Here is a 16,054-nt window from a genome sequence, read left to right on the forward strand (position 1 = left end):
CTGCTTCTCCCTCTGCCTGTGTCTCTGCCTCTCTCTCTCATGAATAAATAAAATATTTTAAAAATAAATAAATAAATAAAAGCTAAATATGAAACGTAAAACTTCCAGAAGAAAACACAGTAGGAAATCGTATTGACCTCAGGGTTAAGGTTTCTTTTTTGTTGTTTTAAGATCTTATTTATTTATTCATGAGAGACACACAGAGAGAGGCAGACACACAAGGAGAGGGAGAAGCAGGGCTCCCTGCAGATAGCCCGATGCAGAGCTTGATCCCAGGACTTGGGGAATCACACCCTGAGTCAAAGGCAGACACTCAACCACTGAGCCACCCAGACAGGCATCCCAGGGTTAAGATTTCTTTAGCAAAGCACAAAAACTACAAACTATAAGTAGACTGCTCACTCTGATGACAATAACGTAATAATAAATTCTGATCAAAAGATATCGTGCAAATGAAAAGGCAAAGTGTAAAAAGAACTGCACAAGTTAAGATGAAGACAATGCAGCAGGAAAATGGGCGAAGATACGAAGAGGTAATTCACAGAAGACAAATGGTCAATAAACAGATATAAATAGTTCAACCTCACCAGTAATCAGGAAAATACTAACTGAAACCTACTCATGTACACCCTTCAGAAAAACAAAAATGTAAAAATCTGACAGGACCAAGTGTTGATAAGGACACAGCAATAGCAACACTGCTGGTGGGAGTAAGAACTTCAACAATCACTTTCAAGAGCAGACACAGTGTCTAGTAAGATGGATATCCCCATAACCAAGCAACTCAATTCCTAGATATGTACCCTAGGGAAATTCCTGCATGTGTGCACAAAGAGACATATATAACAGTGACCACTGAAGCACTGTTTGTTGAGAGTAGAAAACTAGACACAACCTAAATATCAAGCAAGAGGTAAATAAATAAGTAAAACACTGTCCGACAAAACTTTCTGCGACCATGAAGCGTTCTCTGCCCATGCTGTCTAATATGGTAGCCACCAGTCACAGGTGCCTAATACACAAAATGTGGCAGAGTGACTAAAGAATTGAAATTTTTACTTAATTTTGATTAACTGAAATCTAAACAGCCACATGTGGCTAACGGCTACCACATCAGACAGCATGGCTATAGCAGTGAAATTAAGTGAATTCGAGTTACATATGTGTAAATGTAGATACACTGCAAAAGCATTACATTGGACAAGAAAAACAAGTTTCAGAAGGTAATGGCTGGGACTAGAGTGAAGCAAGCAGTGTAGAGTTTAAACTTTAGGAGGCACTCACCCTCAGGGTTGTACACCAGGTACAGGATGGACACTTGTGTGACCCCGAGAGTGAACGCCTCCATAAATTTTGGGCCCCAAGTGCCTTGCTCGTCTCACCTTGTAAGTAGATATTCGGTATGCTGTGTCAGGTGTCCCCAAGATCATCCTGGGTTCAATGATTCACAAGGACTCACAGGATTTAGCAAATAGCTGACACACAGCTATATGGTTTCTTACAGTGAAAGGGTACAGAGCAAAGTCAGCCAAGGAAAAAGGTACAGGGTGCAAAGTCTATAGGAAATCAGGCACAAGATTCCAAGAATCCTCTCCTAGTGAAGTCATGTGGGATGCACTTAGTTCCTACGGGAAAGTTGTGATAACACGTGTGAACTGTTGCCCACTAGTGGAAGCTCATTAGAGACTCAATGCCCAGAGTATTTTGGGGGGGCTGGTCCAGTACCAAAATTCCAGACTCCAAAAGGAAAGGAGGTATTCAACCACACTGTACAGTTTAGGCACCATGAGGTGCTCTTATCATTTACAAGATGACAGAAACTTGGGATCCCTGGGTGGCTCAGCGGTTTAGTGCCTGCCTTCAGCCCAAGGCATGATCCTGGAGTCTCGGGATCAGAGTCCCACATCAGGCTCACTGCATGGAGCCTGCTTCTCCCTCTGCCTGTGTCTCTGCCTCTCTCTCTCTCTCTCTCTCTGTCTCCCATGAATAAATAAATAAAATCTTAAAAAAAAAAAAAAAAAAAAAGATGACAGGAACCCTCCTGAAATCCAAGTTCCTCGAGACCAGTGAAAGGCCAACCTCACAAACAGGCCTTTCTAAGACAGCAGTCCCATGCCTAAAATGTTAACTCTTTTTTGCACAAATTTATATAAGATTGTAGAACACGATATATAACCAAAAAAAAAAAAAAAAAAGAACACGATATATAATTCTACATGTTGTTTAAGGACACATGTATATAAAGACATACAAATATACACAGAAAAACAAACACCAAATCTAGAGTTGTAATTACATTTGAGGAAAAGGAGAAAAGACCGAGGCAGGGTTACACAAGACCTTTCAACTGCATCTCTAAATGTTTGACTCCTTAAGCTGGTTAATGGGCAAAAATGTATTTTGTTGTGCAAAAGTTTGTTTCCACATTCAAGGTACTATATTAAGCCCTTTATACAAATTAATTTGTTTAAATACACTTAGAGGTCAATGTGAGGCAGCAGAGATCTGTGCCCTCAACCAGTTGTCAGTCTACTGAGGGATGATGAGAGAGAAGCATAGTCTAAAACCAATTTAAGTACTGGATCTGAATGCTACTAAGATAATAAAGCAGGGTGATGTCATTAAGGAAGGGCTGCTTTAACTAGAGTGATCTGGGAAGGCTTGAGGGGGACTTTTGAGTAGAACCGTAAGTAGGGACAATGAGACAGCCATGCAATTGTCTAAAGACAGCACATTCCAGGCAGAGGGAACAGCAAATGCAAAACCCTGGGCAGGAATCAGCTTGGTGTGTTAAAGACAGTAAATAAGGCCAGGAAGGCTGGAGAGTGGTGACAAGGGGAAGACTGGTAGATGAGGCCTGAGAGGTCAGCTGAGGTCACCATGCAGGGCCTCCTAAGCCACAGTAAAGATCTTAGGTTTCATTCTAAGTATGATAAGCCTTTGAAGGTTTTAAGCAGGGTAATGACATGATCTGGTTTACAATAGAAGATTATTCAGCCAGCTGTATGGAGAACTCATTACAGGCAGAGAGCCATTTTCTTCATCAGCACCCAAAGTGCTTGTGGCTGATGAGCTTCTCAGGGGGTACAAAAAGGTTGGGGAGGGGTGCATGGGGGGGGATTCCACAACGCAGAAAGAAAACCACAAAGTTGGAACGAATAAGTATTTAATTAAATACTTAGAAAATTACATCATGGCAACTTCATTAAATTTAGTATTCACATAAACAGTTGAATTACATTTGGAAATAACTTGAAAATTAGATTTTTTCAGTCACAAAAACTCACAAGTATGCCCAACGGCTGCCAAGAAATCATAGCTAATCATAAACGGGGATCTTCCTAAAGCCAAATCACCTCAAAGGAAAAACTGTCAATATTTTTAACCACAAAACATTTTTTTAAACTTAATGTGAAATGTAGATATCCTCCCTCCACCCAAAAAAGTGCCTAGCATCATGAGGCTTTATGACTATACCACCACCACAGAGGTGGCCAGGTAAGAAATGCAAGTGGCTTGAATTGGTGCTGTTCAGGCCTACACTCTAAGACAGAACTGGGGCCAGGGGACCCTTGCAAAGGCTTCTCTGAGAAAAGCACATGTGAACAGGTAGATCTGAATGACAAGAAGGCACCAGCCATGCCAAGAGCAGGGAGAAGAGGTTCTGGTAGGGGTTCCGCACTGGAAATGCCAGGTCAGATTTGTAAGGAACCAAAAGACAGTTTGGCTGAACTGAAGTGGGAGGCAGGGGGAGGAGTGGGCAGTAAGAAACATACCACGTAGAGTCTGCAAGACAATACTGACAGTATTCCCATCCAAAGAATAGAAAACTCATAAACTCACATTTAAGAGTGATCCAATTTGTTTCAGTCCTACACTCTCCAGGAATACGGCAGCCACTTGCCACAGGGGTTTATGAACACCTGCATGCAGATGGTGCCACTGCAGCACAGAACTTGCCCCCTCACTGAATTTTTTTTTTTTTAAGACTTATTTGAGAGACACAGAGAGTAAGAAAGAGAAAGAGCGAGCACGAATGGGATGAGAGTAGAGGGAGAAGCAAACTCCCGCTGAGCAGGGAACCTGATGCAGGACTCGATCCTGGAACTCCAGGATCATGACCTGAGTTGAAGGCAGATGCTTAACCTACTGAGCCACCCAGGCACCCCCCGCCACCCACCCCCCACTGAATTCTAACTGATTTAACGTTTACACTGAAAACCCTGACATGTAGTCCAGCTCCTGGAAAACTTGTAAGCATGTTGGAAACAGACAGCGTGGGCCTGTGGATCTACATTTTCAACTGCCAATTTTATGAAAACTAAAGCCAGACTTATTATTTCAGACGAAAATGCAGCTGCACAGAGCACCTGGGTGGCTCAGTGGCTGATCATCTGCCTTTGGCTCAGGTCATGATCCCAGGTCCAGGCATAGCATCCCCCTATTGGGCTCCCCACAGGGAGCCTGCTTCTCCCTCTGCCTGTGTCTCTGCCTCTCACAAATAAATAAATACAAATCTTAAAAAAAAAAAAAAAAGTTTCTTAAACAAGAAAGAAAATGTGGCTGCAACGGAAAACCCACGGGATTTCGAAGACTTGGTACTTAGTAAAAGAATGGAAGAAAGCTCATTTGTATTTTTTATACCTGTATGTGGGCATAAGATCTTGACTATCCTGGGTTAAAGATAAAACATTAATTTCACCGTTGTGGTGGTTTTTATTGTTTGTTTGTTTTTTGTTTTTACTTTTTCTTAAACGTGCTCGCTAGAAAAATGTGAAGCGAGAAGTGTGGCTCGGGTCAACTTTCCACGGGTCGCGGGTGGAGGCAGAGGCTCCGGGGTCTCCCAGGCCGGGCGCGACGGCAGTCAGACCCTGACGAGGGGTGCAGACAAGTTTCTGGTTGTATTATGCAGTCACGAGCCAAGTCAGGGAGTTTTCAACCGCCCCGTTCACCGGGGCGGGGCGCCTGTGGCCCCGGGAGTTGAGTGGCAGAGGCCGGACTCCCAAGTCCTCCTCCTTACTGCGCCGTCCACCTGAAACCTCCCAGTGGCCCTCGAGGAGGCGAGAGCGGGATTCGAACCGGGCCCGACTCCCGGGGCCACGGTCCCAGAGTGCCGCGTGACCGCCGCTCCGTCTCCCCTCAGGGGTGCGACCAACGTTCACAACGGATTCCCCCGCCGCTGGGCCTGAGGGGCCGGGAGTCCCTCAGGGAAGGTCCCGGCAACGCTCACCTGCGAACGGACGCCAGGGCGACAAACGCTCCTCCTTCCCTCTCTCTCTCTCTCCCCACACGCGGCTCAAGCACGCCGGCAGCCGACTTCCGCTTCTGGGCGGCGAATCCCCAGCTAAGTATTCCTCTCTTCCCGCCCCACGACCAACCCAGCCAATCACGTCGCAGAGAATCTGCATCCGCCCTGCCAGACGCCGGCCTGCCAATCACCACGAGAGCCAGCGCCGCCCTTCCCGCCCTCTTAAGCGGGCGCCGCGCGCCACCGCTAGGCGGTTGGCGGAGCTGCCCTCCGCCGGGCTGCGTCCCCCGGAAGGGCGGGGCGAAGCGCGCACCACGCCGGTGCGGGAACCTTTGGGATTGGCCGAGAGGAGACTCGCGCTCTGCCTCCGTCTACCCCCGCCCCCAGACATCCGAGTCGGAGACGCTGGGGATTGGTTCCCGCTGGACACCCAAAAAAGCCAAGAAATGATTCCGCCTCCCTTGAGCACCCCGGCGAGGGAGCCCCACGGATTGGCCCGAGGAGTCTCGGCGCGCGCCGACCCGCGCTCCACGATTGGCTGAGGGTGTGCTCGCGCCGTCGGCGAGCGCTGACGGTGATTGGCCGGAGGGTGGGGCCGGCTATTTGAAGGAGGCGCGCGGAGCGAAGGCGCACTTCAGTCGGCGGACAGAAGAGGCGGGAGCGGTAGGGAGTAACGCTACCCCGCTGACCGCAGAGGACTCAGGCGCGGGCTCGGCCCCAGCTGTGGCCTCTGCCGCGGCCCGGCGAGGCGATGGCCAAGGTTTCTGTGCTGAACGTGGCGGTGCTGGAGAATCCGAGCCCTTTCCACAGCCCCTTCCGGTTCGAGATCAGCTTCGAGTGCAATGAGGCCCTGGCGGACGGTGAGGCTGGGCCGGTGTGGAGATCCCCCTCCCCCACCCCTCCCCACCTTCCCAGACTTCCCACGAGAAACGAGCCCCCCCCATTCCCCTCCTCCCCTCCCCTTCAGCCCCAGCCTCCTTGAGAGACTGCCCCTGACACCCCTGGCCAAGCCGCCCCCGCCCCACGGTTACTCCCATTTCTCCCGCGGAGACCTCCTCATCCCCCCTCCCCCTTCCTGTGGAGCTTCTTTGACCTGCGGAGACCTCCAGTCACCCAGACTGACCCTCACAGTTATCCTTATGAGATCCCTTTCCCTCGTGGCAAGACCTTACTCGTCCCCATCTCCCCATTTGTCTCTCCGTACAGCCGGTCTCCCCTCCCTAAGCCGCATGATATTTAAAACAACCCCATCCCCACCCACTTCGGATTGTTTTCTACCCCCAAAGCACATACCCTGGACCCTGGCTTCCCACCTCCTTATCCTGGCCCCAGTTTTACCAGCTTGCGCCCACGGGGGGAAGCACGGCAGGTTTCCAGCTCCAGTCTTTCAGGATAACTTGGTCTCCCCAGTTCCCGTGCCTCCCTCCTGTCTGTGTGCTTCGATAAACACGCTCATATCTGAAGGGTGGCAACACCAGGCAAGCATCAGCCGGTTCCCACTGTCTGCCCACCAGGTTCCAGCAGATCTATTGCAGCAGTTCTTCCCACACTTTTGATGGGCTGACCCAGTCTGGGAGTTGGGGCCAGGCTGAGCCATGACGGTATCTGGCTTCAAACAATCGGCTGGGAGGTCAGAACTTTTTGTGAATCTTTTCCAAGGTGCTTTCACAGATGGACTTATTCATCTGTGCGTTATAAAGGTGGACATGGTTCTCATCTCACAGATGAGAAGACAGGAACCACAAAGAATGAAAGACCTTTCAAGTAAAGGTCTATAAAAATCGAAAATCTAAGGTTGCCCAGGGACTCTTGGCACCACTTTCAGGAGGAAGTACTCCATTAGACAGATTCTTCACTTGGTGGTTAAAGAAGAGGCAGCAGGCAGCTGGGGAGATGGGGATCTATGAGGCCATGGTGTGCTAACTAGCGCCCCTCAGTGGTAGGTGGGTGGTTTGTGGGAAAAGCCAGCCTTTTGTGTTAGTTTGGGGTTGATAAAATTTGAGATGTGTGTGCTTTTGGCCTGGGCCAATAGATCAGTCTCTCAGCTTCTCTCCTTTTTAAATTAAGGAATCTACTTGTGACTAACTATAGAATAAGCCCAGTTAAATCCTTTCTGGAACAAGCCAGGGTGTAAATAAATAATTAAAGTGTAGAATGACACTGTGGAATAAGAATTTAATTTTAAAGACAGGAGATGTAAGGAGCTAATAGGTTAAGGGATTCACAGTTCCCAGAAGGCAGGATATCAGGTTTCAAACAGCCTGTTTGTGCTCCTTGCATTTAAAAAGGGTTGCATAGTCATTATCTAGTACTTCTATTCCTAGGAAAACCCCTGCCCTATTACTTTACTAATCTGTTTATAGACTCAGAGCAGGAAAGTCAAAAGTCAACCTGCTGGTCATTATTTTTTAATAGAGAGAAATGGGCTGACTTCTCTGAGGTCACACAGCCTATCTGTAGAAGTAATGACACTAGAGTTTGTCTCTGAGTTGAGTCCAGAATTCTCTACCTTTGCTATTATAACCTGGGAAAAAAAAGAATTCATCCCTTATTTTATTTTATTTTACTTTAAGATTTTTTGTTTATTCGTGAGAGACACAGAGAGAGACAGAGGGAAAAGCAGGCTTCCTGTGGGGAGCCTGATGTGGAACTTGATCCCAGGACCCCAGGATCACAACCTGAGCCAAAGGCAGATGCTCAACCACTGAGCCATTCAGGTGTCCCTTCATCCCTTATTTTAGAAGTGGAGCATAAATAAAACTGACCAAATAATTGATTTCCACGTTGGGACGCTCTCAAAAGAAAATGAAGGGAGTGCTACTATTAATTACACCCAGACAATAAAGCTTTTGCTCAGAGAAATGGAAGTTGGAAAGCAAACTCTGGCCTGGAAATCCAGACTCTGGTTCTACCCCTAGGGCTGTCCATGACTTTGACCTGCCAACTTGCTTTCTGCCTATTCCTGGCCTTCTTCCCATGGAACAGAGAGAATCCGTTTCCTGCCTCCCAAAGAGATGGAGGGGGCCTGGCTTTAGAAGTCTCTCAGATTCTGGAGAAATCTCAGTCTCGTTACCTTGACGCTAGCAACTGAAGCTCTGACAAAAGACCCAACCCCCAATCAGTGACTGATTCTATTTCCCAAGGGGTTCTTTTTTCTCCTCAGCATCTAGAAATAGATGCTTCCTAGGCATGGGTCCACATTTAATACATTAGATGTGTTTTTCCTCTCTTCCATTGAGAAATTCAACAGCCACTGTTTGAATAAGTCATGAAACCAGATGTTCTGACCCACAGCTAACACCGTGGGCAGGCCAAGATTCATCTATATCATCTGAACACTGGCAAAGTGATAAATAGAAAAAAGCCTACTAGATAGTTTTTGTGTTGGTTTGTTTGTTTTAAGGCAGGAAACATTCTCCAGCTACTTCAATGAAAATGAACTTTTACATGCCTTCGATCAGGTTGTTAGTTTTGGTTTTGTTTTCGTACATAGTGGAAGAACATGTTGTTGACTGTTCCATTGCAAAGTTAGGGCCTAAAGACAAAATTGAATATTGTCAAGTTACCCTTGAAATTGCCTAAAAAGTTAGGCACACCGTGTTATGCATGTACAATCGCGTCCTGTATTCAGAAGGAATGAGTTTGTGCTGTACTCGTGATGGACATCCGTGGTTATATTTTAAAAATGGAGCCACTTAAGTATGCTTCTACTAAAAACGCTTCAGCAAGTTTAAGGCAATCCAGTTTTTAGGTCCTTATTTTCAAGCATCTGCTGTTTTCCATAGATGACTGTATCAGCTCCCCTATCCATTGAGTCAATATTTCTCTGTGGCCCTCGGTCAATTCTCTGGTTTCTTTTCGGCCTCTCTTGAGGGAGCCATTGCAGACCATTTGGCCGCCGGCGCAGTGCGCTTTCTCCTCCTGGTGGCACCCACACCACACCAGTCTTTGCCAGTGGTATCGAACATCCACTGCCCGTGGCCAACGCAGGGCCTGCTCTACTTTGGTGCCCTTTTTATCTACCCCCCCCCCCCCTTGCTGCCCCAGCACATTAGCTAAATGCACACATATAGGACTCCACTGGTGGCAGAGGGAAGGCCAGGAGGAAAGCTACCAAAATAGAGAACTGTGTTAGAAAGGCAAGGACAGAGCCAGCTTGATTTTTGTTCGCCCAGAAACATGTTTTATCTAGTCATGTCACTCCTTGTAACAAAGATAAATCAGTAAACTTAACTGGTTCCTGCAAATAATAAGAGACTAGAATTGAACCCCGGTGAGCCCATGGGTCATTGTATGGCCCAGACCTGCTAACTAGGGTCCCTGCATAGAAGACCTGGGTGACACTGCAAAGGAACAGGAAATCAGTGTATCGAGGAAGAGCTTGGGGCTCGGGTGACAAACCTCCGGAGCTGTGGCCCAGCATAGCGGTGTTTACCAAGTTGGATGCTCTTGTGGGACACCAGACCAGGGCAACTTCAACAACACTTTGCTTCCTGTGAAACTCATAGCTTGTGAAATTTCCTCCAGCCGCTGGAGCCACAGGTTGTGTAATTTCAAAGAACCTAAAATAAGTTTCAGGTCTCCTGCCAAGCTTCCCTGTACTAGCGTGACCTTGCCCCTGATACACTTGGACCTCCTGCAAGAGGCAGCGGTCACCGGGAATTTCCTGTACTTGATGGGCAGGGTCTCCTTCAGCACTGTTCCTCTCACCTTGCTGGAACATACTCAGGGATGAGATTCCCCACCACCACCACTTTGTTGGGATGCAAGAGAGGCGGGGTTCAGAGGATCACCCTAGGATGCCACATTTGTTGACTGAGTCGCTGTCACCCAAATGTCTGAAAGTAGGCATGAGTTGGTGCTGGAACTGGAAGACCTGGAGACTGGCTGGCTCCCCCTGTGGCCTCGTCTTCCCCCTCCTGCCGGCTGGCTCTCCTGCTAGATTGGAATCTGCTGCCCTGCCCCAGTTGTCGAGGGATCTATTCAGTTTGGTGGCACCGGTCCCTGTGTGTGAAAGAGGATGCTGCTTCCTATCCCAGCACCCAGTGGGCAGGGCCCTGAAATGGCCCAATTCCCTGCTGTCCCTCCTCTGCACGCCTCTGTCACGTGGCTCCTAATTCAACCTCTGCCATACGGTTCACCCTCAGGCTCTGAGATCCCCAAGTTATCCCAAAGATGCAGGGTCAGGGTCACCCAGCAAAGCTAGGCTCACGAGAGAAATTTCCCCACTAGAAGTAGAGTTTCATGCCCCCTTCAGTGTTTAGGATGGTGGTGCCTGGCACTTACTCCCCAGCAGATGTCAGGCATTCTTGAGAATAAAAATCTTTCAATATATTAAGTATCTGTCCAAAACTCAACACAAGACCTTCCCCTGCCTTCATGCTGCCCAGCTATTTCAAGTCCTTAATACCCCATATCCTTACAGATCTAGAATGGAAGATCATTTATGTTGGCTCAGCTGAGAGTGAGGAGTTTGACCAAATCCTGGACTCTGTGCTAGTTGGCCCTGTCCCAGCAGGGAGGCACATGTTCATCTTTCAGGTAAGAAAGACAGGGCCTGAGGCCTTGGCACTTCTTCTACCTGAAAGCACACAGTGTGGTTCAGTGGTTAAAAGCTCAGGTTAAAATTCTGGCTCTGTGTTCAGGAACTGTCTGACCTCTTAGAAGTACTTCATACATTTCCGTTTCCTCCACTTCTGTTGTCATAGTTGTCGCCATGAGTCACTGATTCATATAGTTGATTCTTATTATTCACCAGAGTTATGTTCTATAAGGTGGCTGCAAATGCTGCATTAGCAAATTAATGAATACAGAACCAGTGCCCCTGGAAGAATGCAGGGTTGGGTTCCTACAAGTTCTATTGTCAACCAGTCAATACATAATCTTGTTTCATGTGTGTTTCTGTTGAAAGACACCTTATTTAGTATTTATTATTGTTGATCATTCACATGAACTCCCTGCCAACAGCACTATAACTCATGCCTGAACAAAGCTTCTCTAACACACGTATTTTCTCCATAAGGTGCATCATCATCACCTTGCACTAAGCACTGTACTTGGTAGCCATCCTGAACAACAAAATCACCAGGGCGCCTGGGTGGCGCAGTCAGTTGAGCATCTGAGTCTTGGTTTTGGCTCAGGCCGTGGTCTTGAGGTCATGGGATTGAGCCCTGCATCCAGCTCCATTGCGAGTCTGTTTGGGATCCTCTTCTCCCTCTGTCCCCCACCTTCCCCACCCCACCAATTCTTAGTTGCTCTTGCATGTGCTCTCTCTTGCTCTCTCTCAAGTAAATAAAATTTAAGAATAAATAAATATTTATTTATTTTTAAATATATAAAAATCAAATCCTTGCCTACCTCCCAGTCTACCGCTCCCACCCCAGTCCAGGCAACCTCATCCCATCCCCAAACGCCTCACCCACCTGTAGCCAGGCCACCAGCAAGCCCACCTGCTCCACTCCACGAGCAAGGCTGGCTTCCTGAGCATTCAGCTCATGCAGCCACACAGGGCCCGGCACCTGGTATAACGTTCTGCTGTCGCTGGCTAAAACTTGCTAATTTGTGAATAAGGGACCCCATGTCTCGTTTTGGTTTTATTTTGTACCAGTTATATAGCGGGTCCTATCCATAACAACACACCCCAAATGTGTCTGCCTCTGTCCTCTCCTTCCTGGTGTAAATCGCTGTCTGCACTCTGGGTTGACTGTAACCTGCCCAGTCTCTGCTCCCACAACTGCCCTCCTCCCATCACAGCATGCCATTCTTTACAGACCACAGGAGTGATGCAGCACTTACCTCCTGTTAGACATTCTTGCTCCTTCCCAAGCCCTTAACTGGCCCAAAAGACCCTGGGCGCCCTGGTCCCTACCTGCCCACTTGTACAGCCTTATCTTATGCCACCCCTCCACCCCCCCTCACTACACTTCTCAGCACTACATTTACTTCTTTGTGGCACTTGTCACACTGAGCATTTTACAGGCATTTGCGAGATTGATTGTGTCTTCCCCACTCGATTAGAAACTCCTGTTGTCAGAGACCATACCTTTTGGCTCAGTAAATATGTGTTGCTTGAAAATCATTGTGTTAAGTGGTAGAGGTGTGGCTGTACGATCAATGCTAAGGCACGGGGTGTGTTTCCTCTAGGCTGATGCCCCCAACCCATCCCTCATCCCAGAGACTGATGCTGTGGGTGTGACCGTGGTCCTCATCACCTGCACCTACCATGGACAGGAGTTCATCCGTGTGGGCTACTACGTCAACAATGAATACCCCAATCCTGAGCTGCGGGAGAACCCACCCCTGAAGCCAGACTTCTCTCAGGTGGGGCCTGTCTCTGCACTTCCTGCCTCGGACAGGCTGGCTCTTTGGAACCTGGGGGAGTTGAGTCATTGGAATTGGGAGCCAAGGTCACTTCTTAAGGTTTTCAAGCCCTGCTCAGATCTTGGAGCTCCAGACCAGAACCAGAGAGAGAAAGGTCTTTGTTTCTCAGAAGCACGCCTGGCAGAATTGAGATTAGATAGGTCTCAGCCCTAAATCACAGTACATAGGCACTCCCGGGAGTTCTACACATAGTTGTTGATGGTGATGGAATAAGTAAGCTCTGTTCTTCCTGGCCTTGGGGCAGGGTCTTGGGGTGCCCTGGCTCTGTGGGAGTAATGACGGGGCATGCTGACAAGGGTTGACATTCCTCTTTCTGCCCCAGCTCCAGAGGAACATCTTGGCCTCAAACCCCCGAGTGACCCGCTTCCACATCAACTGGGACAACATGGACAGACTAGAGGCCATAGAGAACCAGGACCCCACCCTGGGCTGTGGCCTCCCCTTCAGCTGTGCTCCCATCAAAGGCTTGGGTCTCCCAGGTTGCATTCCTGGGCTCCTACCCGAGAATTCCATGGACTGCATCTAACTCGAGGAATCCAGGCCCTACCTGGGCCCAGCCGGGACTGTGGCCAGTCTCCTAGCACATCTGGAGAGGGCAGCTGGGCCTCCTGGACAATCCCACGGAGGCCATCTAGAGGACTTTGGGGCCATCAGCTATACCCAAGCCAGACGTGGTTCTGAGGAAGGAGCAGGCCTCAGGTCTCTCCCAACACTGACCCAGAAGGATCAGCTTTTACCTCTACTGCCCAGGCCTGTAAGAAGCAGGTACTTCACTTTTTAATTCTTTGTGACATGTGTCTTTTCTGTCTTACACACACACTATAAATTCCACCTGCAGGCCTTTCTGCCACCATGCTCCTGTGAGTACCATTGACCCAGAGCTCTTCCCACAGACCTCCCTGGCTTGCCTTGAGGATTTCTTGGTCAACGCCTGGCAAGGCTCCAGGCCTGTTGAGCCGAAGGCTCTGTCATTCCTGTCCCTCCCCAAACATCTGAGCAAATCCACCCAGCTTTTTGGAGTCACAGGCAAGGAACCAAGCTTGGTTAGAAGGTGGACTTGGACACAATTTCTGTCCTCCTAGGATAGTTTTTAGGTCTTTTAATCCAACAGCCTCTGGAAAAGTCTGTTCCCAAAGGTATGCTCAGCAGGATGCTAAGGAATGATGGTTGACTCCGTACAACCACCTTCCTGTCCTCTCTTAATTGGATCTGGCTTTCCCTGGAGGCTGCCATGGTGGGAAGGTGGCAGGTTGGTGGAGTCTGTCTCAATGCTGGCATCAGGGCCCCTCTGCCTGCCTTAATCTGCCCTCTGCGAAGACCTCATGCTCTTGCAGGCACAGGAAACCATAGGGACCCTGAAAACCTCTCCCCTTGCCATGCTCCCTGCAACACCCCATTCCCTCGCTGCTACGTGGATGCAATTGTGATTACAGTTTGTATATTAAAAGGTTTTTATATTAAATATGTTTGGTTGATCTAAAAATAAAAAGCACTTCCTCTAGACTGATTCTGCTTTTATCTTAGGTGGGCTGAAGCAGATTTGTCCATCTCTCTTCATGATGTCGTGAAGGGGCTCTGGCCCCAGCCAGTGGGCTGACCGTCCTTTGTTCCCTTGCTCAGCTTCTTACCCTAGTCTTAATTGGTTACATAATTGTACTCCAGCCTGAGGTTCAGGGAGGGGTTTTTCTTTGTCAAAAGTTAAGCAACCCAGCTGTTCTGGATTGAGCATAACCAGTGATTTTTTAGACTTTGACCTTGACCCACAGGAAGAAATTAACATCATGCTCCAAGGACACACGCAGCAACACTTTTATTAAATTTTACTTAACCTTACTTTGTAACCATACAGCCCAGTAGACTGGTTTGGCTGGTGAGCCATTTCCCTGTAATTCACAGAAGTGCCCTGACTCTTCCTTCCTGGAAACTGGTGGACCTAGGAACATGGGTGCAGATAGCTGCCTGATAGGGTGCACATTGTGTAAGTTTAGGCAGAGCAGCAAACTGGCTTATAGACCTGAGACCAGCCTAGCCCCCTCTAAGTCAAGACAGCTGGCCCAGCTGGCCCTCTGCCCCTCTTTGGCACCTTGTTTGGGTCTTCTACTAAAGTGGTTCTCAACTAGGGGCAATTTGCCCCCTGGGGCACATTTAACAGTGCCTGAGATACTTTGGGTGGAGGAGAGGAAGGTCCTACCAGCATCCAGTGGGTAGGAATGGGATGCTGCTAAAACTAGTGTGTGCACAAGACTGTCGTTCTCCCGCCCCCCCCCCCCCCCCCAAAGAATGACCCTGCACCAAATGTCAGTAGTGTGGCAGTGAGAAACTGACCTCAGGCTGTGTTTAAAAAGGGCACCCGGGGCGTCTGGCTGGCTCAGTGGGTGGAGCATGCAATTCTTGATCTCGGGATTGTAAATTGGAGCGGCACATTGGATGTAGAGATTACTTTAAAATCTTTAAAAATAAAAATAAAAGGGCACCCAGAAAAAAGGGTCATCATATTGCTCCGGGGGGAGCGGGCAGCTTCCCATTGTGTTGCCCAAAGGGGATCCCCAGCCTGGCTGTACCCCAGATTCCTCATCTGTAAAATGGGAGTGACAGTAATAGTACCTCCGTGATAGAAGCATGCTGGTGCAAAGAAGGGATTTAACAAGCGCCAGCTCTTACTACTGACGCGCGCAAGCCCAGGGTAGACGCCCAGCAAGGGGATGGACACAGAGCCCCCTCCCAGCCACCCCGCGCTTCCCGGGCCCAGCATCCTCCTGAAGCCCTGGCTGTGGCTGGAGGAGACCTAGAAGGCTCCTCGGCCTGGACCCTGACATCCAGCGCCAGGCCTTATGAATGACGACTGCCGGAGGCCCGGCGACCTCTGACCCGGGGCGCCCGCCGCGCCCCTCCCCCGCTGGCAGGTGGATGGCGGCTGCGCCGGGAGGCTGGGGGGAGGCCCTGGCGCCAACCGTGGCTGGCCGGCGGCCGCTGCCGCACTGAGCGGAGGCGGGGGACTGCGGCGCGGACAGGGCCGGGCGGGCGCCCGCCTGGACCGCCTCCTGGGCCTCGGAGCGCGGCGCGGCCCCCCGCCAGGCTCCGCCGCCCCGCCCGGCCGGCCCGGGCCGTAGGCTGCATCTGCGCCCCGCCCTCTCACCCCGGGATTGACACTGAAGGTTCTGCGGGGGGCTGGCCGGGCGGCGCGCCTCCGCCAATTGGCGGCCTCGCCGGGCGGGCCCCGGGCCCTGTCGGGAGCCGTGGCCAATCAGGAGCGCCGGCCCGCCCCGCTGAGGCCTCGCGAGCTCGCGAGTGGCCGGGCGTCCGCGGCGCGCGTCACGGAGCCGAGGGCCTATGGCGGCTCGGGGGGGCCGCGGAGGACCAATGGGCGGCGGCGCGGCGCCGTCACTCAGGGCGGCCTCGGCCAATGAGCGGCGGGCTGCGGGGGCG

The 16,054-nt window shown here is 49.9% G+C and overlaps 1 protein-coding gene across 1 annotated transcript; it reads left to right on the forward strand.

Moving 5' to 3' along the window:
* Positions 1-5,672: 5,672 nt before the first annotated feature.
* ASF1B (anti-silencing function 1B histone chaperone) lies at positions 5,673-14,131 on the forward strand. Its single transcript, XM_025457783.3, has 4 exons — positions 5,673-6,108; positions 10,674-10,789; positions 12,392-12,568; positions 12,951-14,131. The coding sequence occupies exons 1-4, from the start codon at positions 6,000-6,002 to the stop codon at positions 13,152-13,154; spliced, it is 606 nt and encodes a 201-aa protein (XP_025313568.1). The 5' UTR covers positions 5,673-5,999; the 3' UTR covers positions 13,155-14,131.
* The last annotated feature ends 1,923 nt before the right edge of the window (positions 14,132-16,054 follow it).

Source organism: Canis lupus, chromosome 20 (assembly GCF_003254725.2).
Source record: "Canis lupus dingo isolate Sandy chromosome 20, ASM325472v2, whole genome shotgun sequence".
Classification (NCBI taxonomy): domain Eukaryota; kingdom Metazoa; phylum Chordata; class Mammalia; order Carnivora; family Canidae; genus Canis; species Canis lupus.